Raw genomic sequence first — 25122 nt, forward strand, 5'->3', positions numbered from 1 at the left:
ACAAAAGAAGTTAGGAAATCTTGAGGGTTTTAAAAAACTTACACTCCAGAAAATGTCATATTCTGTTGTATATCTGAGTGCATAACCAGTGACATTGTCATCACAAATTATGCCTGCCAATGTTTATGAAACATACTTCTTCTTTTGCGCTATAAGATATTTCAGATATGGACATGATGACAAGTTCTGTCAAGTGACTTAGTAATGGATATTGAGTAGTTGATCCTATAAGTTGGTTGATTCTGAACTACACATCTCCCTGTAGAGTTGAACTTGTCAAGTAAAGTATGAAACTACACAAGAACCATCGTGTATTTCCTGCTGATGTACCACAGAAAACAATCTCACCATATTTTTCAACAGACCAATGAAAGCCTTGGATATTGGGTGCATTACAAGTTCTGGTCTTGAAAGCAATGATTTCAATGTTATATTGAGGGTAGTATGTCAAGGGGCAAGTTGTGTTGTGTGGTATGACCAATAGAGGGCAGTATACTAGTATCTGGGACTATGTCAAGGGTCAGTAAGTTGTGTTGTGTTGTATGACCAATAGAGGGCAGTATACTAGTATCTTGGACAATGTCAAGGGGGATTGTTCCATCGTCAGTAAGTTGTGTTGTATAACCAATAGAAGGCAGTATGCTAGTGTCTAGGACACGGGGACTGGTCCATGGTCACTTGTTTTGGACTGCCAACAGAGGGCAGTATACAAGTGCCTGGGATGACAGTATTCTTCATAACTTGTGTTGGACATACACTGTCTTGTCACATCTACTGCAGTACAGAAGAATGTTTTGTTTTGTGCATAACACTGCAAGACAGTGAATGCCACAACTTTTATGCCACAACTTTTCTTCATGATGCCTATACACTTCTGTTGTGTAATGATTAGGCAATGGTAATCCTGACTGGCTAGGAATAAGCTTGAGCTTCTCTTCTGGATACTATAAGCCAGTCAGATGGTGCCTTCTGTCCATGCCTAGATGACCATTATGTGTATATGCAAGAGTTCACAGTCTTTTCTAGACTAAATATATTCCAAAATATACAAGTCATGTACATTCCTACTTGCATATGTCAATATCTGTACTGTCTTGTTGAATACTGTCCAAAGTGAATACATATACTAGTACTCTCTCAGTCACTATCTGAACCATGGACTTGTGCTTTCTTTTTTCTCTTGGTTGCTCTTTGTGGTGCTATCTCTTCATCCTACAAAAGGAAACATACATAACATTTTACATGGTGAGCATGGGTTGGTATCTGTGGGTTGGAATATGGCTGGAGAGCACGGGTTGGTGTCTGTGAGTTGGAATATGGCTTAGATACAGTGCATTAATCATTCTCCCAATAGAGGTGTTCAAACTCATCTCAGCCTGTATGTGATTTTATAAAAATTGATCTTGCATCTGACTGGCCATTTATTCTGTGTATGCATAGAGCTGAGTATGTGTGCCTATAAGGGGTTGGTTCTCCTATGCTCATACCCTGGATTTATGTATAAAAAAATCTTCTACGTTTGAAGACATTCCCAACAACAATATTCTGATAAAGTAGATACAAACACAGATGAACATGGTCACTCCTATAGCAGCCCCTTTTGTGGTGTGCCTCATGGGTGTTAAGGACTGACTGTTTTACTGATGGTTTCTTCTAGGATTGTACAAATTCAGTGTTATATTTCAAATGTACTGAAGACAAAATATGCCAAAAAGTAACCACAGAAGTTCCAATCAAGCAATGCATTGTGACACCAGAATGTTAACTATACAGATGAAGATAACATTAAAATGTTCTAATATGTGACTGATGTTAGTTGTCCAAACTTGGGCATAAAGTGTTAGAGACTTTGGGTTTTTTTTAATTGTGCAAGGCAATATTGCAGAGGAGACCACTACATTCTCTGATAAATTCACTCCATCTACAGATAAACTAACATTTAAAGGTTAATTTTGAGATGATTCAACAATAGAATGATCCCATATTTAAATAATTGAAATTGATTATATGTACACATAATCTTTTATTAACAATTTATACTGGATAGTTCTTTAAGTTTTCATAAACTTGTCTCCCAAGAATTCTAGTGAGGGCTGACCCTCATGGGTTTAGTGTTAGTGCAAGAGGAAAATACAATGAAAACTGGCATAGTACAGTAGATTTAGACTGAACAACACTTTTCTTATTTACCACAAGGCAAATTTGGTTAAACCCTGACTATGGCTCAAACCCAGACTGCAGTGGTAAGAGGCCAGCTGTTTAACCTCTTGGCCATAGACAAATGCACAATACACTATAATCGGTGGTTTGAAGCAAAATTTGCCAAATTTGAGTTTTAACCAGCATCCACTGTGCTTTACCATTCCCTGTTTGAAGCCAGTATTTTTGTTTTCAATCATTTTATACAGAGGATCCCCACCAAAATTATGGTATAAATGTTTGGGAAATTACACCTTTTACCAGATTTTCAACTCTTTGTTTAATACTGGGCTTCCCAGACCTTAACAAAAACATGGAATGTATACATTGTTCACTGAGGTCATACACGGTCATTGAACCCACCTCACTGGATGACGATGATGATTCTGCAGCAATAACGGTCTTACTGCGACTGCTACTACTACTACTTGCTGCACTACTCCTTGGACTGTAACTACCTGGCGATTTCCTTTTACTTCTGGTTGTTCTGAAACTTTCACTAAGTTCTTCAGTCAGGGCAAACAAATCTCCATATCTGTGTAGTTAACCAAATTTGAAATTGTAAGAATTTCAAAACATACAAGTTGTATACATATATTATATATACATCATATACATACAAACATATTTTGATATGCTCCCTACAAACATATATACATACATTCAATAGTATAGCATACATTTACAATGGTGCAAAAAGTTGTAGTTCTGAGTACATTCCCTGGAAATGAGTAAAATTACAAAATAAAGTTTCAAATTGATATTCTTTAACTAGGTAGAGGTAGGTACACCATTAGTACATGACTCTATGGCTGCTGTGAAAGACATACACACAGACATATATACATGCAGATACATACCACTACCACCCTCCAACACACACACACACACACACACACACACACACACACACACACACACACACACACACACACACACACATCCCCCCCCCCACACACACACACACGAGGGTATGAAACAAGGGATTTTCAACAACGATGGTGATGTACGTCTGATATGAAGTACAATGAACTGACAATTACTTACTTTATTCTCTGTGAATCATCACAGACAGCTTGTATAAGTTGTAGACTTATCAGGAATGTTTCTTGACTGAAAACTAATAATCAACAAAAACAAGTTATGTTAAATAAAGTGCTGTATTATCAGTTATACTCCCTGTTTCCATTGTCTCAACTGTGTTCTCAAATTCAGTTAGTGGACACTTTTTCAGTTAACAGGACACTTTTTACACAAAGAAAGTATCAACAAACCGTTAATCCATGAATGAAACTCCACATTTCTTGTTAACCATTTCTATGGTACTGTCCCCACCTATACAACACCGTCAACATGTGTTTCCCTACCTAAGACCATGAGAACTTGTGTGCTACTGTGCCTAATTCTGCACCTGTCATTCTGTAAAGTGTGTGTAAAAAATCACCCTTACCTTGTCAGGTCTACCTCTAGTTCTATACCTGTCTATCCAAATAACATGCTCTATACCAACTTCACTACAAACTGACTTTTGCAGAAAGCAGGTTTCCATATAGAATTTGTTCATTGACATGACAATGCATATGTGCACCACGGTTAGTAACAGAGCTACAGGACAAAATGCTGACTTTCTCGTAGGGTAAAAACGGAAATACTGCTCGAGTTGGAACGGTAACTTGGCTACAGAAGGAGTCCTTGCCTGGTTAATAGATTTCACACGGAACTTTTGTGGAAAACATCGGATTATTTGGCTGAGTTGTGCAGGATGGGATTTCTGAAGTGAATTTTGTCATTAACATGATAATAGGTAAGAGGTCACATGACAAGGCTGTAGATAACAAGGTTGACTCGCTTTGAAAAACCTAAAAACTCGTCAAATTTGAAGTATAACTTTGTTAAAAGGACACATCCTCGGCCATTAACTGTAGATAATAGGACACTTTTGGGTAACCCATCCATTATTTTGTCCTCTAACTATCAGTTATATGACCAACTGTTATGAAATACTAACATATACTGTTTGTCCATCTTTATATCACTTCATATCTTATATCAAATCTGTCATCATAATTGTGGACTTTATTAATTTGGAGTTTCTTAGGACTGACCACATACCCCATGTTCCTGATATTTTTGTGTTTTACATAGTACATATATGACAAACAGAGCAGAGTAACATGGAACTATAATGCATACTGTTGACATAAATAGACAGAATAGGCAGCCATATCTTTCTACACCAATATGACATGCCACATGCCTATCACACCATGTTTTGGTGCTCAACTATCCTCTGTTATGCAGTTTTTATTTGATCACTTTAACCATATATACCATCCCATTTGGTCTATATCTTTATGCATAAAACAAAATTTCTTCTCTCACTGACAACTTGTCAAGCACACTGGTAGGCAATGCACTACTTTATAAGTTCAAGTTTAAAGATTTCTTTTAATAAAACTGAACTTGATATTAGTGTCATTGTCTGTGTTGATTGCAATACTTACAAGAACATTGTTTGGTGACTGGTGTCAGTCTGAGAGCATCTAGATGTCCTAGGACTTGGTCCACTGATGGAAGTGGGTGTTTTACTGGCCTGAATCAGTGAAAGTAATCAAATTTGCATCAAACAATTATATTAACTGGTACATGGCTATGCAAAGCAAGATGTTATTATTTGATATCTTGTTTAACACCTCATACATTCAAGTATAAAGAATGCATGGACTTGACCTAGCATTAGGGAGAACATTTGTTACCTTTGATTTTCATAGAAACATCCAAAAAAAAGACAGGGCAGTTGGTTGGTTAATAATATCATAGATAAAAAAGTAAATGTGTGTATATGTTGTTGATGATTTCAATTCATGATCCATTTATACTTTTAACAATCTGAATGACTTAGATGAATATTATGATGCATTTGAGTTCATAAAGGTCCTACTTTCTCTAACTACACTCAATACACTGCAAAACTACAATTTACATCAAGTCAATGAAACCTGTCAAGATGTGAAATAATCAGATGTGGATAAATTTGAGCAAATATTTAGGGTACCACACAAATAATCTGAATGTTAAAATAAGAACATATTTTCCTTTCATTTATAGGACAAAATGAACATACAAGACAATTCTTAGATTTAGAGAGAATTGTTTTAACAAGTTTCACAGGTATTATGGCTGTTTGTTGAATGATGTCATTACCTTTGTCTTTGTCTCTTGGCAGCTGTACACACTTTACCAATCATAGTTTTCATGAGGTCTGCAAATTCTTTATCGTCTTGTAAAGCCCAGTGTGATAACATAGAGATTGTAAATTTATCAAACTCTACCACTGGCCTGTTCAGGATGGGTCGTAGTAGGTCAAAACTTGCACTGCAAATGTGAAAACAGATTTAGTATTAGCAAATTAGAGGACATGAGAATCACACACTTAGTGATTTAAATATGTCTAATTTATTCCTTGTACCTTTTCTTTTCCATAAATACTTCCAAAAGAATTGCATACATACCATAGTAAACTTTATATACATTGTAATGTGCACATTTACAAAGTTATTTGTGTGTGTGTGTGTGTGTGTGTGTGTGTGTGTGTGTGTGTGTGTGTGTGAGTGAGTGAGTGAGTGAGTGAGTGAGTGAGTGAGTGAGTGAGACAGACAGAGACAGACAGACAGACAACAGACAGTCAGACAGTCAGACAGACAGACAGACAGACAGACAGACAGACAGACAGACAGACAGACAGACAGACAGAAACACAAAGAGACAGAGACAGAGATCGAGAGACAGAGGCACAGACAGATAGACAATCAATCAAAGAGAGAGTTAACCAATTTTGAATCACCTTTCATTTTTCAGCATCAGCAAAAGACTTGTCAAGGCTTCAGGATGTTCTATAAAAAATACAAGCACCACAACACATATGTGTTATCAAGATAGATGGATCATACTATTATGTATATTCAATTCCTACATTTCTTAGTCCAATTCTCATTACCTGCAATCACTTTACCTCATACTAGAGGGTCAAAATAAGCCAAGAAGATTGGCTTGTGGGTGTCTACAGTAATACCATGTGCACCCGGTAGTGCATGGAAGTCTTGAAGACAACCAAAATCTCTTATTTCTTTGATGTGCCAAGGGACAAAATTCAATTCAATTCAATGAACATTACTCAGAAATAATGAATCTGTAAGTTTGTGGTGATGAGATTATGTTGGACCATATATAAAATTTGCAATTTTTTTAGCTCTCTCCAACACAAAAGTTATCTGAAGACATAAAATGACATGATCAACAAGAGCAGAACACTTCTTTATATATTGTTTATATCTTGGTTTTTTTAATCATCATTATTTACATCTCGTTATTTATACTTTACCTTTGTATGTAAGTTTTGGGGCCAAATCTGAGAGTTGGTCCATTGGGACGTCATCGTGTGCAATGAGTAGTTGCCATACACAGTATTGCTCAAACGTCTCCCATTCCAACGTAGTTCCTTTAAATAAGCAAGGTATCATTATTAGTGAAACTGACATGTAATGACAATGACACTTTTTTATCAAACAAACATCAAAATCAGTGGAGTGAACACAAAACAAACAAATGACAAACTGATCAAGAAAACAAATACAAACAAATGTGGAGAACACACAAACAAAACAAAACAGATAGAAACAAGAGACAAACATTAAATTCATAAAGAATGGATACAACAGACATACAACCATAAAAATGGATTCAATAATAATTTTACTCTGAAAAGAATTTACTTACGTATTGTTTCTATTAAATCCTCTTCTTTAAACATCACTAAATTTCCTTGCATTATTTCACAAATCAGGTCTTGAAGCTGATAAACAGTCAAATACAGAAAGATGAATTGCTTGCTTGGTTGGTTGGTTGAAAGAGTGACTTATACAAGAATTAGACAAATACATCAGATGTTGTTATGTCTTGAGTTCTGTGTCAACTACTACCAACTTAACATAGAATTCACATCAGAAATAAACTCTTAAAACTTTTGCTGTTACTTTGTTCAAGAAAACTCCGACCTATTCTCAGTTAAAATCATTGAAAAAATCTGGGGTACCATACAATTTTTGAAATAGAGGTCAAAATGTGATCAAAATTTAGTCATTTTAGAATCCAATATGGCCACCAAATACTGTATTAACTCTATGGGAAATAGAAGTTGCGATTTCCTTGGAAACATGATGGTGAACCCCCAAATTTGTTTTATAATTTTAAAAAGCCAAGGATCAAGCTTTCATGTGGAAAAGTTTGTAGAGAATTGAAGAATTTCATTTTTGGAAAAATTGTGTCGTTCTGTGTATATAAAGTTGATTACAATGGCAAATTTGTTGTTAAATTTCCAGTACCACTTATTTTCATACTCTCTGTATCACAAGTGTTTTAGTTTACACCCTGACAAATACAATGTATGTGTGTTGACTTCAAGATGTACTCACTTGTGAGGCATCAATGCATGATGCAATAATATGTAAAAGATCGGTGTTACTGAGTGTTGCATCTGAAAACTAAAAAAGAAAAGAAATTGTTTATAAGTTACATTACATAGATTAAGTAATACAGATAAACCAACCTATGATAATCTGTGAACATTTAACTTTGTACAAGTTGTTTTCACTCATTTCGGTTCTAAAAGTCCTCAGCTGCCAGAGTCACTTCAGTCACAATACATGTTTACGTATCATAGTCAAACTTATTTTGGGGATCATTTTGCATGGCTTATACAATTTCAAACACTGGTTATGTCAAAAAATATCCTACATATTGTAATTTTAGTGTAGATGTTCTAGAATGTGTAATATTCACTCAGATATGATATTTTGTGTTATTAATTCAACCTACCTGGTTATACACTGGGGTGACAACATAACATAATAACCCAATATCATCCTCCTGACAAGTCTATAAAATAAAAATAAATAAATTCATATTTTTTTAGCAAACATTGGACAGATGGTTTCAACAAGTAATTATAGTAATCCCTAATAATTTTATATGTTCAGTCAAGGAAAATACAAGACAGATAAGGGGCCTTGTCACTATGAGTCAAAGATAAGTAGTGACAAGGCCCCTTATGTCACAAGCATTTTTAATTTGATCATTAGAGAACAATGACATAAGTATATCTTGTGACATAAAACGACCAGCAAATATTTTGGGGTTTGAAGGCATACAACTTGGCTTGTGATTTGCATGAATGTAATTGTCTATCAGTCAAAAATTATGTCAATCATTAAAGCTACAATGAGAATGGATTTCATGACATTTTCTCAGCACAATTGATAAAAATATTTTTTTTTTGGCTGAGAGTGAAATATTGTTTTTCCAATCAATTTCTTGAGAAAGAGAAAATAGAAGTGAACTCACCTGAAAATCTCTCTTGAGACACGCCTCTAAATCTCCTGATTCTGTGTTTTTACAAATCTCTTCATAAACATAAAGTTTACTTTCTTCACTTTTACTACTACAAGGACAAGAGTAAATCACACCTAAACATGTTTTCATTTCAATTTTTCAACTTCTATGTCCTTCTAATTATTACAATCATGACAATATCTAAATTAGAACAAAACCTCAGTATTCTATTCTTTTTCAATTTTTACCAAAGAGAGTATCTGGACACACACATTATGGTTTATTACCCGAACTTCAGATGAACGCACAATAATTAAAGGCCTACGTTTCAATCCTGGGTGATTACATTAATTGTTATCTTACCAGTGGACCCATACTTCTTTTGTTCTAGACCAACATTTGCTATGGTTCGTAAGACAACTGTTTTTCACATCTAAATTTTAATCATAAGCTTAGGTGGGCCTTTAAGTCATGAAGGGTCACAACATAACACTGTATCTTCACAAAGATCTGTATTCTCCCATGACTAATGGGTCTACACTATGATCACTTGAAAGCAACAGCACACAACAATGTAAACTTTTGTTATTATGAGCTTATTGCAATGCAATCATTTTCCCTGAGACATAGGATTTGTTTGATAACTTACCTTACAGTTAGAAAATACAGGAGATGATAATGATATAGGATTTGTTTTATAACTTACCTTACAGTTAGAAAATACAGGAGATGATAATGATATAGGATTTGTTTTATAACTTACCTTACAGTTAGGAAATACAGGAGATGATAACCAATTTGTGGATGTTTTTCATACATATGACATATCAAGGTAAGTAACTGTATAGGAATGGCCTCTTCCTCTGAGCTCTGACTTAGATTCCTATTGGAAAAACAGAAAATTTATTTGCATTAGAATCATTTTATACTGTATCTATCCACCAATAATACCTAACAGCTAATTTGGTATCAATAGAAATTACAGAGAGCTGTTAAAACATTACTATGGTATCAGATGCATGGTGTGGTGTCTTTTTTCTCCAATAAAATTCAGTGTTTACAATATTTGTTTATTTTTAGTAGTCTTTGAAGTAAAGGACAGTAAAATCATTTGAATAAATTTATTATTGGTAAAACAACAGAACTAATATTACAACATGAACACATGTTATCAAAAGTTAAAATAACAATGACAGAAATTCTCTCTTTTCACATTGAATGCTAGGTATGACAAATATTGATAGAAATACTTTCTGCAAAGTATAATAGTTAGACACAATCCCTTGAATAACAGAAATTATTGGGTCTAATCATTTCTCAAATCAGCACTATCTGAAAGTTACACTAATTTTATAACTTTATATACAAGAATCTAAGTGACTTAACAGATCTTACACTTAATGAAGTTATCAAACCAACTCCATATTATACATTGGAATTCGAAGAGTCTAGCAGTTAAGACAAAGAGAGGAAATGAAAAGTCAGAACACTCTTACCTGAATATTACATATAGTGGTTTTTCAATGGATTCAGACAGATTTCTGGAAGAAAAGAATATATCAACAAGCGACCTATCGGTCAGAATAGCTCCGCTGTTTTTTTTTTAATTTAATTTTTTATTTTGGTGACATGTAGAAGTGGTTCAGGTCTTCAGCTCTTCACTATGCAGTTTTGTTTTAGCGATGCAATAAAGTGGTTAGTGGTTTCATATGATGTCTCACTATAAAACACATTTTACACAGAAGTTGGTAATGTATTGTACTTTTATACCATAGTCACCATTTTATAACAAAAATCTACTGTTATGAAAAATTGCACAAAATCTCAGAAAAAAATGACTGGGAAATGCACACAAGAAAAAGAAAAAAAGAGGATTTTGAGGTTGGCTATAAATAATTCCAGTGTCTTACAGCTGTAACCCTGGAAAATTTTAATGATGAATGAAATAAACTAGGGATCTAAAATAATTTTGAGGCAATTTGAATTTCCATTTTCTAACAAATTTACAAAGTCAACAACATTCAACTTGTACAAGTTGTGGTAGATATATATAGGGAAGAAATGTATTAATCGCCATCTTAGTTTCCGTACGGCGACAATCTCAAGTACCCGGAAGAGAGTCATTCTCAGCCATACGTTACAGTGGTAACACTCGTTCATGTTCGGTTACCTTTCACAAAGAAAACACAACGAAATGGTTGAAATGATCTTTTTTTTATTTCTTTTCATCACAACAACAAAATCTGCGTGATCAAAAGTGTTGTAAACTAAACCAGAAAGAATTATCGGACTGGCTAAACTTCCCGAGGAACTGGAGTAAGGTCCTACTACTTCCAAGTAAGCCTCGATAGTACTATAGTACGTGAGAAAATCGTCTCAAACTAGCGATACAACTTTCAAAATATAACTTGACATGTCTTCATTTGTTAGAGTTGTACAATTCAAGACGGGTTTTCACTAGAAAACAACAATTCTGTGAATAATGACACTCTGAACGCAGCGATTTCTCGGACGATGTTACCACTGTAACGTATGGCTGACAACGACTTGCTTCCGGGTTAGTCCCTCGTGCATACGGGTGGATTGTCGGCGATTAATACACACATCGTCTGATATTTTAATTCACAGTGTTTCTTGTGACCGGCGCCTGTCAGCAGACTCTGCCATTTTTTTCATCATTCCATTGTATTTAAACCTTGTACTTGACATTTCGCAATATTTATAATTCTCAACAAAATACCTCAACATGCCTCACTTCGCTCGTACTCAAAGCAGCCCCGCGCGTAGTCCTGCTTGCATACGGAGGAATTCGGGACTCGATTCTGACAATTGTCCCTCCCCTCCGGTGTTTAGAGTCAAGTCAGTAATACAGACTCGTGCACCCGAGGACTACCCCGCGCGGTATGATCACTGACACTGATGACATGATGAGAGAGAACCTTTTCGGATTTACATGTAAAACGGGGAAAGATACGCAAAACATAATGCAAAGTCTGAAGCCAAATTAAAGTTGTAATTATTTTAATTATTTTTACTTGCCAAATATTTGCATTTTGGAAAGGCAAGACACGTTCATGTCGTTTAACTTTACATGTGAACTGTCGGCCATAACTTCAACCGCATGCCTGGCATGCCCTTCCTTACGCAAGTTGTCTGAATTCTGGTTCACTGTCATTCCAAATTGCACGACAATATAGAATTAACCACAAGTTACATGTTATCTGAAAACATCACACTTTTATAGTGGGTCTGAAGTGTGATTTTACTGAGTACCAAGAACGTCCTGTGTTGATACTCAAGATACTTGCTGTGGAAAATCGCTCGGTCGAATGAGGTCACCTTCAGCTTCTGGTCGAATCAGGATAGAGTATGCAAATGAGGATGTTGCGGACTGGCTGATTATGTAGAAGGGTGCAGAATTGGATTTGAAGTTTACAACCCTGTTTCGAACAAACGCTTGTCATTTGGGCGCCCAATGCGTAGAATTATGACTTTAGCACATATTACATTGCTTGTTTGACGTCAATAGTGTCTTTTGAAAAGTGGCAGTTTACTTAAAGTCTCGTCGACTGATTTCCAATATGGCGTCGGTCATTATGCTCATTAACATATTCATTTTTTTTTTCAAATTACAAAAAAAAATCATAAAAAATAAAAATGAGGATGTGCTGACTTGAAATTAACAAATCTGAGTAAGCTACCCCCTGCGCATCAACACGCCAGATATCAAAGCAATCTAATAAGAGGTTTTCAAGGAGTTGATGAAAATGACATTTTATGAAAAAAAATCATAAAAAATTGAAAATGGCACAGATCAACTTGGCATGAACAAATCTGAATAGCCTCCCCCCAGGGAACATGCACACCAAATACCTAAGAATACTGACTGTCACTTCCGGAGAAAATAATGAAAATGTAAAAGTTTGACGGACACCTATGATTCACTCTACTCTCTATACCTCAATACCCACCTATACCTAAAGCTACGCTTTCAGCTTTCGCTGACAGCGGAGCTAAAAAGTAAATATGTCTCTAAGTACATGCTTAATGTTTGTTTGTTAGTTAGTTGACTGATTCTTTCCTCCACTACATATCAGACCATGGATTGTTGTCTACATGTCAACTATGCTTTCTTTAAAGTGGCCAAGCGGATCACAAATTGGTATTTATTTTGGATTTTTTTATTCATGAACCACCTTTACTATGTTTTCTTACTTGAAAAAAAAATTGAAACAACATATACAAAATCCTTGTTTGTAACGCAATAAATTGTAAAAAGCTAGAAAGTGTCTGAAAAGTTTGTTTTATTATATATTAACACATTCAATTTCATTCAGTGTTTACATTGCCTTGATTACAGGGTGATTATATCCACATAAACCAAAGCACTGCTATCACCCACTTGTGTAATCTACCATGTGCAACAACAAAAGTGTTATTTTGTGTCTATTTTAGTTTGCCAATAGGTTGATTTCCAAAGTAGTATTTATAAATGTTGTTAAAAGACTTACTCCTGGGTCAATGTTGAAGGTAGTAGTTCTCCTGTGAAATGTTCTTTATATATTTGGCATAAAAATGATGCCAATGGTGATGCCTGCTCACTGTCAAACTCATCCTGAGTACAGAAAAAAAGGCATAACTATTATCAATACACAATTCTATCACGTTGTGAACTTTTCACACAAGTAGATAAATTCAAATTACACGTTCTCTTTTTAAAAAGTTGAACAGTTGATGGTTAGTTGGGATGAAGGATGAATGAACACAGATTGTAACCATGTAACCATTGCTGGGTGATGTACATGAACAAATTGCAAATAACCTACCATTTCTAAGAGGGCTCCACACAGTGATTCCACATTTTCACATTGCCTTTCTGTGTCATCTTCATCTCTGGAATAGATTAAGATTGCAACAAAACATTATGACTATTAATTTGAAGTATCACAGTAGTTTGTTTTAATTGCGACAGTAAGTTTTCCAGTGAACATTTAAAAATCTTACAAGGGGGACTTTTAGGACTGTGAAACTAGCAAAAAGCAAATAGAGACATCATTCCCCAGTATCAGTCATAGAAAATACAAGTGACCTAAGGGGCCTTGTCACTATGAGTCAAGAATGAGTACTGATTAAAACCCTTAAGTCACAAGTATTTTCCGTATAAATGAAGGAAAATATTTGGGAATAATATAATTATGTCATATGTATCTGGACAATAATGGTGATTTTGAACATTTTGTCAATATGGAACTTACAATCCAGACTGAGCATGCTCAGACGCAAAGGACTATGGGATTATCTGTGGTTATCATAATACCTAATCTGGAGTTACCGATAAAATAAACCTCCAACAATGGTCAGGGTGCCTATGAATTGATTATTCGTGGTTGCAAACAATGTAACAATATTGTTTACAATACCAAATCATTAGTATTTATTATCACATTCCCCACAATGCAACATTCAACATGGCGGGTTTGCAAGTTCCCTATTTGATATAATGTCAATATAAAAGCTGGTAGTGCAACAACAAAGACAAACATACCTTTCATCATAAATTTTCCTTGCAACCTCTTTGAGTTCATCAGATAACTGTTCCAAACATTGCTCCAAATCAACTTCTTCAACGTCTCGAATTGGTCTGAACATGTACTCATGTACTTTTAACTTCCCTGTGATGTAAACATTATTACATAATGTAGCAGTGGTTACTTGCATCAATGCTTACATACTATTGGTATTTGATGAGCTATGACAGATGCCACTCTACTGTGAGTGTAATTACCAACATCCACTGATAAAGTAAATGTCAATGTAAATTCATTTCAAGAAACTAATGTCATTTAGTCTACCACATACAGCAATGATAGTTTTAGTTTGTGGCTATCTTAGTTTGCCGATAGTTTGCTTTCCGTAGTAATACAAAGTTTGTGACATACCTTTATTGTTATCATCCTCCTCATCACTGAAAGTAGCATCATCATATTTATTATTTGGTTCAGGCTCTGGAAATACAGCTATTTCTTTGACAGTGGGAGACAACGTCGGTGGTGTTGTTGTTGGTGGTGTTGGTGGTGGTGGTGGTGGTGTAGGAGGGGGTGATTGCATTGGCAGTGGTGAGGTGGGTGGGTCTTCCACTTTAACAACTACATCATTTAGAATAAAATTGAATGATATGAATCAGATTAAAACTACTACTCCATACATCCCAGTTTTGTTTTTCCATGTTGTGAAAGTGCACGAAACTCATTATTTTTTAAAACATACTTCATCTATATGATTTTGACTTTCTTGGTGTTATCAGTGGTTGTCATTGGATTTGAAATATTAATGCTTGCATTCAGTATTCTGGCAATAAACAGTAAAGAATACAAGAAACCAAAGTAAACACTTACCTTCAGGACTACAAAAATCACTAAAATTTTCCCTTATCATGGCTCTGAGTTCTTTGTCAAGTTTATTGTTATCAAAAAGGGGTTGTAATGAACTGAAAAACAAAAATTAAAGATGGTGAATTGATAAACTGCTCTTACAGCAAACATAATTAAAGTTGAATGGGTTCAAACTAAATCTATGGGATTCATACCCTGGTTCTGCTACATCTCAACAATGCACTCCTCTTTTTTTTTCATTCTGTGATGCTCAAACTATGAAACACACCATTTACTCTATCATAAAGTTATGCTTGTGCAGCTTTAGCTACAGTATACCCCAATATTGTTCATCCATCAGTTATCTGAAATCAATGCTCATTATTAAAAGACCACTTCTATATAAATACAAGTACTTACGGAAGAACTCTCTTTTCCAAAATATTTTTTAAAGAAGTGAATACTCCCTGCCGGACTTGCGTTTCCAGTGGTGGATAAAAATTGGACATGATCTGTTCAAGCAAAGATTGATAATATTAAAATATTGATCATTTTGATAGGAACATATTCACTAACATTCAACACAATTATTGGAAAAACTAAAAAGTTATGAACACGACTTGCTGCAATTATTGGTACTGACAATAACATTTACCTCATACTAGAGGGAAAACCCGCACAAGAAGGTTGACTTTATATTCTGACACACATGATGATGATGATGATGATGATGTAGTAGTAGTAGTAGTAGTAGTAGTAGTAGTAGTAGTAGTAGTAGTAGTAGTAGTAGTAGTAGTAGTAGTAGTAGTAGTAGTAGTAGTGGTGGTGGTAGTAGTGGTAGTGGTGGTGGTGGTAGTGGTGGTGGTAGTAGTGGTGGTGGTGGTAGTAGTGGTGGTGGTAGTGGTGGTGGTAGTGGTGGTAGTAGTGGTGGTGGTGGTGGTGGTGGTGTATGGATAGTGAAAGTCATGGTGTCGACCAAGAAATTGACTGATCATTATTTTTATGACATGCCTAGGGAGTCTCTTTCAGGGAACAAAGAGTACAATATTCACTGTGTACTGTTTTTATGGCTTGAGTGAAAAGCAAATAAAGCTCTACATAGGATAGGTCTAGAGCCAAATTACAAACATTCATAATTTTGATGAGACTACTATGACAACATGAACTTACCCTGCAGAGAAAGTCCAGCAGTGTGGCACTTATAGCAAGGTGTGATCTCATGGAATGATGCATAACAAGGATGGCTGGTTCTGAAAACATATAAATTTCTGAGATTAGTCAATGGTTTTGTGTCATCAATCTACTCTTTATATTGTCATTCATATTAGAGGAAATTTTAGTTGATGACATAATGGAGTGGTGATAGCAAACTGGTTGAAATCTGAGAATATTTGGGGTTGTCAGTGGCTGAGAGGTTAGCTCATTACTTCTTACTACTGTAGTGGAGGTTTGAACCCATCCAGTGCAAACTGAGTTTGATTACATTAACTAGGTCTCTCCATAACTTATAACATAAGGATGTGTTGTTTAGTTTAACCTTACCCCACAACATGGGTTTTCAAGGGTACTCTGTTTACCTTCTGCTTTTTCTAGAACACCTGGTACTGCACAAGTGGTGACCATATGTAGTCTCCAAATTTGAATTTGGCTTGATAAAGTCGACCATGCCGTGTGTATTATTCTCAATATTCTACTGTGTACTGTTATCAAAACTTACATTTCTTAAGTCATGCATTGAAAGAGAGCATGGACAAATTAGCAAAGTTGATAAAATTTGTGCATATAATTACAGAAATCTGGTATTTCTGGACACAGTTCAATTCCAAATGTTGAAATACTGAAGACACTGTGTGGTAACTAAGATGACATTCAAATAGTTATAATCTACTTACCTATATTCATTATATTGTCTTTATTTGGTTGATAAAATAACCAATCATAAAACAGCGCTAGTTTTGCACTTGATGCAGCTACATTGGACTACAATAGAAAAGGAAAAATCAGTATTTTCAATAAACATCATAATTATATGAAAATTACACAGAAAAAATTAAAAAGTTGTTTAACAGACAAAGTTCTCATAAGGTGAAAAAAAAAGAATTATGTGTTTCACCTAACATGGCCTCAGAGAATACGGTAGGTAGGTCAGGATTTTATTGTATTTTAGTTTATCTATTTAATTTTATTTATTTTTTTAAAATATTGCTTCAACCCAAAACCAAACGAACTGTTGGTCAGAATACCCCGTCTGTGATAAAAAATTATTAGGGCTAGGGTCGGCAGCTTAAACTGGGTTCAGTCAGGTCGGAAACACAATTTTTTTTATTTTGCCTAAGCAAAATAACAACTGTAATGAATGATCTTTGGTAGTTTAGTGTAATTATATTTTGCCAGCAAAATTTTGAAAAAAAACCCAATTTTTTAAATCTCAATGGCAAACTATCTTGTTCATTAGCAATATCAGAGTAGGTGTAGTTCTTTGGGTATCTTGAGTTTGTATGCTCCTTACAAATATATATCATATAATTTTTACACACAGTAGTAGTGACAGAAGTGACATTGTAATCTACAGGAATTAAGATGCAAAATTAAATCAACAAATGAAATGTTAAATAAATTCCTCTTGCAATTGGCTCACACAGGGAATAATACCTTACTTTTAAAAGGGAAACGCCTCCCCAGGAAATAATGGTATTTTCAGAAATTTTGGGCTCTGGAGTCATTTCGTGATTTCACATCACATAAAGTTTGCATGATTACCAAGAAACAACAAATTGAAACTTTATTTAACCATCGTTGTCATAGTGATCCACTGTTGCCTCATGGGAATTTAATAGCAGACATACATATTTCTTAGTTGAACAATGAATATTCATGACTATCTGAAGGCAGTAATACAATTTGTATTTTGAAAACCAATGAAATGAAGCCTTACTGTGCACGTGGTGAGCAGCCAGCCAATCACAGCCCATCTAGGTATGATATCAGAGCAAAGCACCTCATTGGATGGATGGATAACACCACAGATAAAACGAATCAGATCACATCTCAGAGACTGACTTTCTGGTGTTGATAAGTACTGGTAGGGAGGTCAAATAGAGAATCAAATCAAAGACAAGGTGACAACATTTCATTCACTTAAATTCTTCTGGATAAAATGAGTAGAGATATCACTTCATGGGTGTTTCTTTTATTCAATAAAGGAAATCAAAACTGACAAAGTAGTATTTTCATGAATCTGAAAAAAGTTGTGAGAAACACATAACTATTTTCTGTTTCCCCAATTATACAGTGAGAAATGACACTCTTTGTGAAATTCATGTAACATATTAAGTAAAGTATATTTCAAACACTGCAACATTGATACCTGAAATGCCACAATAAATCAGTTCCGATGAATAAATTGTAAAATTACCAACAGCTTACCTGTTTTTGAAACCAGTCTTGGTAACGTTTCTGTTGACCAAATTTGACCTGAAATGAGATATGTACATAGTTATAGTAAAAATATACAACATGTTTCAAATAACCTTCATCCCAGATGTAATCTAATATCCCAGATGTAAACCCATATTTGAGATATGAACCCTATCCCAGATGTAAACCAACATCCCAGATGTAAACTCATGTCCCAGATGTAAACTAATATCCAAGATGTACAAAATGTAATCCCATATCAGAACTTTGACTAGGTTCCACTAGTACAGCATCATATACATGTTTGTTGATATCAGCTGTGTTTGATGTAAACATATTTGATACTTGATAACATAAATAGACAACCAATACCTTGGATGTTAGAAATACTATTTTTGCTTCCATATCTGGAGTTAGACGAGACAGTAAAAATTTTCTGGATGTTCTCTGGTTCAGTAGTTGCAGCAGTCCTAATAACAATAAAGAAAAGAAGACAGGAGAAAATATCATAAAATATACATGTTGACACATGACAAAATAATACAATCACTGCATGCTGTAACATGCTATATTCAGGTTATCAGAAGGCCAAAAGATAGATGTATAGTTTGGTAATTTGAAGGGCTGTTATGAGGCAGGTTTTGGATCAAAAGAGATGGCAACTAGTTGTTAACTCTTTCATGTATTGCCATGTCATTTTCCCCTCAATTTCCTGCAAGGTGGGTAACAGAATATGGAATGATATATTGTCTACCTTTCTGTCCAACTATTGAAGTCACCAGATATCTGAATCATTGTGTAAGTGGTGTAGAAAACACTTTTGTCATTTCAGTCAGTAATTTGTCCATGATTCGCAAAATATCTAAACACTGCAAAATTTATCACATTGAGAAAGACAGTAGAATCATCAATACTCTGAAAATTATTCCCTGAGTTTGTAGCAATGGCAGCAATATCTAACTGATGTAGTCACCAGGAGGTAAAGGAGAAAGGCAATATTGTTGTTAACTTGGAGTACGTTTGATTTTGCTCCTCAGGGATCTTTAGTGAGTCACACATTTCTTTGATTATTGTGTAATGCCATGCTGGGGGTACTGAAAGTCAACACAGCTGTGGCACATAGTGAATTTTGAAGTGCAAAACAATAGCATTGTCTTTTTCAAGGGCTGGCCTACTTTCTACGACAAACAATTGTGAGTTGGGGAGGGTAAAAACAGACTCAAATTTTATTTGAGATCAAGATATACCTGAAAGAAAATCTGTATTTACCTGTGAACTGTGGACTAAGAGTCTGTGGATTGTGAAGCATATCTTTCCATAATTTCTCAAATTCTGGCATCCTAGCAACACTTTGGAGTAACCGTACTAAATCTCTACCAATCACTGAACAATCCATGAACTAAAAGAAAACAAATATTTAGGTTATTCAGAACTTCTGTAAAATATTAAATTTCCATTTTGACACTTGTTGGTTTTCCACTAAAATAAATCTGAGTAAAAATAACTTTTTACTCATAATACCATGTACATTGTACTGGCCCATGTAAAACAGCCAACCTCTCTGGGATAGAGGGGCTATACATTTTGTATTATATACAGGGATGTACTTTGAGTCTTCATATATGACAAACTTCATAGAAACAAATGTTTCTGTTTCAAACTTTAAAGCCTGACACCCTATATTTAGGATGTAACTCCATAGTTACAGAAGTCATTAAAAGGTTATGGGTAATGCAACTCCACAAAATAAAGGCATTCTCATTAACTTTGGGTTCTGGAGAGTCATGTCATGGTTTAATATCACCTACATTACATGCTATTTAAGACAAACATTAAGTTGAAGTTGTATCTCATTTGGGGATCTTTGCAGTGGGTCCTATTGCTTCATTGGAGTCAACAGATATACATCTACCAGAGAGTTCCCCAGCTGTTTAACTAGGATCCCTAACAAAAACTATAATGATGCTAATTGTACAAGATTTTCATCTTTATTACCAGTTTTCCCAAATCTTAGTAAAGTACTGGTAACAGATCTTTATAAAAACAATATAAAGATATGCTAGTACATATACACAGATGTATTATACACACAAACAAAAAGTTGAAACTTCCAAGCAAGTGGTGTCATCTTCTATAGACACCTTTTTACATTTACCTTTTCTCTCATCAAAGATACACAGAATTCCACTTCCCTCTGTCTAAGATTTGCCAGCAGTTGACCACTATGATCTTCTATCAGACGTAGGTATGTATACACCACAACAGAGATGAATGTTGCTTGCTTATCTAACCAAGGTCTGTAATCATAAACATAAACTTCAAATCAGCTTCATTTCATATCGATCTAGTGGTAATAACTTTCAACAGAAAACAATGACTAATGACAATCATTAAATAAAAAAAATAGTACCAATGGCAATATAGCACAACTGTATAGTTTACGTCATTTAAAAATGTTTATCAATTCACCTAACTATCGATGTTATTATTTTTGAAATATATATCATCATTTTACTGTTGCTATGGGCAAGGGCTAGTTGCTAGGCTGTAATTTGCTGTAGTTGCTGTATCTTCCTTTTGGAAATTCATTAAAAAAATCGTGTGTGAGACGTAAAAACATTGTGCCACCACAGTCTCTCTGATTAGGTACTATGTTTATTCAAAACAGCAAATTTCCTTGAAAAATATAACTGTCACATCAGTGACTGTGTATTCACATGTTTTAGGGTATTGCACTGCAGTGTAAACACATTAGTATGCACTTACACCGATGCAAGTAATCACTGGTACATATGTAAATTAATACTACGTGTACTAGCATGCACTTACACCAATGCAAGTAATCACTGGTACATATGTAATAATCTCTCTGACAGTCAACATAAGAACATCTGGTACCTACCTGTTATCTGTGAAAACATCTAACATGGATTCCGCTAACCAGATGTTCTTTGGTGTAAGATCTCCACCTTCAAATAAAATTTACAGAAATTATGCTGTGTCATTACATTGAAACCTTTCTCACTCTCCCTTTGTGTGTGTGTCTTTCTGTCTCCCTTCCCCCCCCCCCTCTCTCCCTCCCTCCCACCCTCCCTCCTCCCTCCCCTCTCTCTCTCTCTCTCTCTCTCTCTCTCTCTCTCTCTCTCTCTCTCTCTCTCTCTCTCTCTCTCTCTCTCTCTCTCTCTCTCTCTCTCTCTCTCTCTCTCTCTCTCTCTCTCTCTCTCTCTCTCTCTCTCTCTCTCTCTCTCTCTCTCTCTCTCTCTCTCTCTCTCTCTCTCTCTCTCTCTCTCTCTCTCTCTCTCTCTCTCTGAGAAGATCAGTTACTTTCACTCTAACAAAGGTCCTCACAAAATTGTCTATCATCAAATCAACTGTACTGCATGCAGATATCACAGTTATCAAATTTCAATGTTCAATAAGTATTTATACAAAGTTGATTTGATTAAAACACAAACTGATATAACTTGCATGTGATATGGAAAAGTTTAGATAACTTTTATATATATTACCTGCAATCTGTCTTAGAAGAGATGAACATACACTGTCAGCCCCTACTACAGAATTCTTGACCAACTCTCTTACTATCCACACAAGCTGTTAAAGGAATAACAAAAGAGAGATTGATAAACATCGCCATCCAACAACAACAAAAATATCATCTGTTTAAACTCAATGTTTTAAAAGTTTTGTGTATGATTTGCAGAAACTATAGCAATTTAGTTCAACAAATTCGGAACTCAGTACATAATTTCCTGGGTACAGAAGATTTAGTTTGTTCCTTTAATAAATATATCATTCATGTTTAGTGTTCCGTTGTGAAAACCAGGATGTAATTTCATAAACTGAGAGCTTACGACCGCAAACAGTCAGTGTTGTTCACTCATGATAGAGGGCGCTGTTGATAAGCGGAGAGCTTTCGACTGCAAACAGTCATTCTTGTTCACGCTATCATAAAAGATGATTTTCAGACATGATCTCTTACCTGTGGACCTGCCTTTTCATGGATCTTCAGGTATTTTCCAAGAACAATTTCATTCAGTTTGATAATAGTCAGCTGCAAACCATCTCTTGTTATCAGAGCTAAATCTCTGTATGACTAACAAAACAAATCCAATAGAAGTCAGTATATGTACAAGTACCATTTCCTTGGAAATAGGTTTAAATAAGGGATTTTCCGTCTCGTTGCAGATCTCACGAGATATGCAAATGTACATAGTAACAGCGGTTGTCAAACATGTTATCACAGTCAAGCTTTTGCCATGCCCATGTGCGATGACCATTGAGAACAATAGTGTTGCTAAGCATTTGACACTTTCAGCTTGACCACCCTCACGTGATTGCTATGGACGCAATGGCTCACAAGATCTGTCGCCAGACGAAAAACGGCTTATTATGGTTGGGATTAAAATATCAGATTGGGATTCAAATACATGTATGACAAACAGTTCTCTGGAAATGCTATAGAAAAAGAGGGTGAACAAAAGACACTAATTTGCTGCCTTGTGCAAAATATAATAATTAGTGTTGTATGGACACTACGAAGTATACCATCTTCATGTTCAAGAAGTCCTACAGTGAAACTATTGCTCTAGCTACACTTGAAAAGATGCCAGGGTCAGTCACCTCTGTTTATAAGTTTGACTGTTAAAAGTCAGGTATCAAACACATGTTAAGTATACAAGTACCTTTGTAGCTGCAGGTGGGTCCACCAGTATACTGTAGAGTAAACCAAGTGTTATATCTTCATGTTGAGCCAACCCTTTACTCACCTGTAAATGCAGTCAAACAAAATATAAATAACAGGTCATTCCAAACCAAACATTTTCATTTTTATCAAAAGCAAACCTTGGTATCACATTTAGAATTTAACATCCCAACTTTATATGCTGGTGGTAGTACCGGTAGTTCCATAACATTGCAAGGTTAGAAACCAATCTGATTAAATCCAATGCAATGGTTGGGTAGTTGTTCGGTTCCATCTATCACCAGTACCTTTGTTTTTGATGCACCAATGTGATATGTTCGTGTTTTCCTCTTTGACGTTGCTGACCAAAACCAAAACATGAACAAATATATAGTGCACAAGAAAACTGAAGTGAAAAACAAAGGTAAGTGTAATAGTGGGCAAAGAACTGAATCCTAAACTGGATTTTAATCAGATTGGATGAGGAACTGAAAATAAAATATCAACACAACAGTGACCCTTTCTTTGAAAATGATAGACTTCTAAACTACAAATGTATGTTCAGAAATTTCATGCCAATCTCACTGTATACTTTCTTTTCCTTTTAAAATGTAGTATTATCAATAAAGTATAATATTATATAGCAATAGCAGTAACTTACATGTGCATTAAGGGCATCATGAATTTCTCTTTCTGATAACCCTGCTGTTAGTTCAGTCAGAAGTCCATAACCACGTTCCATACGCTGTGATAGGAAAGAGTACACCAAAATTAATATGCAGAACTCGTGTGTATGTATATGGTCTAATAAGAGAAAGTTTTTTTATCTTATGCCTTGAATCAGTATAAAACCACTCTATTGCAGTTTTCAATGTAGACATTTTATTTCTCTTCGTAGATATGTGCAGTGAGAAAATATAGGTTCTATCTGAACTACATGTAGGCTAGTCAGGAGTATGTTTGACATGGAGCCTTGAGGCATCTCAAATTGTCCCAAGTTGGGTTTGATTCTTGGTACCTGTAGAATCATTTTACCTCTTGCTAGAGAGTCAAAGTAGAGCAAGAAGGTTGAATTCTTCTCAGTACCTGCAATGAGCATTTTACCTCATGCTAGAGGGTCAAAACAGAACTAAACAAGGTTGACTTATTCTTTTAGTACCTGTAATAGCATTTTATCTCATACTGGAGGGTCAAAATAGAACAAGAGGATTGACTTTTTCTCAAGTGCACCTCTAGTTATATATGTATAGCACAGGGAGCACAGGTTCATGGCGTCAACCAAAAAATGGAATATTTGTTATCTTTATGACACACCTAGTGAAATTTTATTTCAGGTAAAAGTTGTGTTTAATTACTTCATGTCATGATCATAATATAATACTCAGAGTGCCCCAAGTCAACTGTTCTCTCTGATCCATGCTCCCAGGGATAATCAAAAGTATCTTGTTATACATGTATATGAAGAAAATATTATGAAAGCCCCCCCCCCCATGAAAAATCTGGCAATGCCCTTTTCCACGTCACTTGTTATTTGAATGACCTTATAGACAGAAGCATATACAATACATGGTAGGCCTACTAATACTATTTCTAGTAAGGGGGGGGCACCTGGAATAAGTGCAACCATATGCCTCTGGTATGACAATGTCATATATCTCAAACATACAAGATATGGTGAATAAATAACATACAAGTTATGGCACTCCCAGTGCTTTAACCAATGCCCTTTCTACACTTTCAAAAGTAATCACGTCTAAAATTCTGTTCTCATACCCTCCCAGCTATATTTTGGCTATGCCCTTACACTTTACTGGCCTCGTCCGTGCCTGTTAAGATCTATCTAGTATGCCGATTGGCAGGTGATCCCATTAACAACTGTTTTTCATACCTCTTCAATCTCATCTTTAGGGTCCAGAGCACTTGTGTTAAATAAACGTGATTTCGATCCCTTTTCCTCCATTTTTACAATATTGATTGCTATGTCAGACGGGAAAGAAACAAAACAAAGTTCGGCATGAGTCTCAAGCTGCTCACTTCATTTTATGCCTTGTTTAGAGCACCCTA

At 35.3% G+C, this 25122-nt stretch overlaps 1 protein-coding gene across 1 annotated transcript; it reads right to left on the reverse strand.

Moving 5' to 3' along the window:
• Positions 1–24: 24 nt before the first annotated feature.
• Positions 25–25118, reverse strand: LOC144443448 (integrator complex subunit 3-like). Its single transcript, XM_078132926.1, has 32 exons — positions 24947–25118; positions 23720–23803; positions 23060–23143; positions 22357–22470; positions 21884–21968; positions 21277–21343; positions 20530–20671; positions 19644–19773; positions 18747–18844; positions 18384–18431; positions 17893–18036; positions 16850–16937; positions 16128–16207; positions 15378–15469; positions 14982–15073; positions 14526–14732; positions 14132–14258; positions 13413–13479; positions 13098–13201; positions 10083–10127; positions 9350–9469; positions 8599–8695; positions 8074–8133; positions 7671–7739; positions 6976–7051; positions 6581–6697; positions 6044–6092; positions 5404–5574; positions 4704–4792; positions 3247–3319; positions 2563–2734; positions 25–1212 (listed from the first exon to the last, which is right to left on the reverse strand). Exons 1-32 carry the CDS (start codon positions 25016–25018, stop codon positions 1138–1140), a joined length of 3138 nt encoding a protein of 1045 aa, XP_077989052.1. The 5' UTR covers positions 25019–25118; the 3' UTR covers positions 25–1137.
• Between the last annotated feature and the right edge of the window lie 4 nt (positions 25119–25122).

This window comes from Glandiceps talaboti, chromosome 12, assembly GCF_964340395.1.
Source record: "Glandiceps talaboti chromosome 12, keGlaTala1.1, whole genome shotgun sequence".
NCBI lineage: Eukaryota > Metazoa > Hemichordata > Enteropneusta > Spengelidae > Glandiceps > Glandiceps talaboti.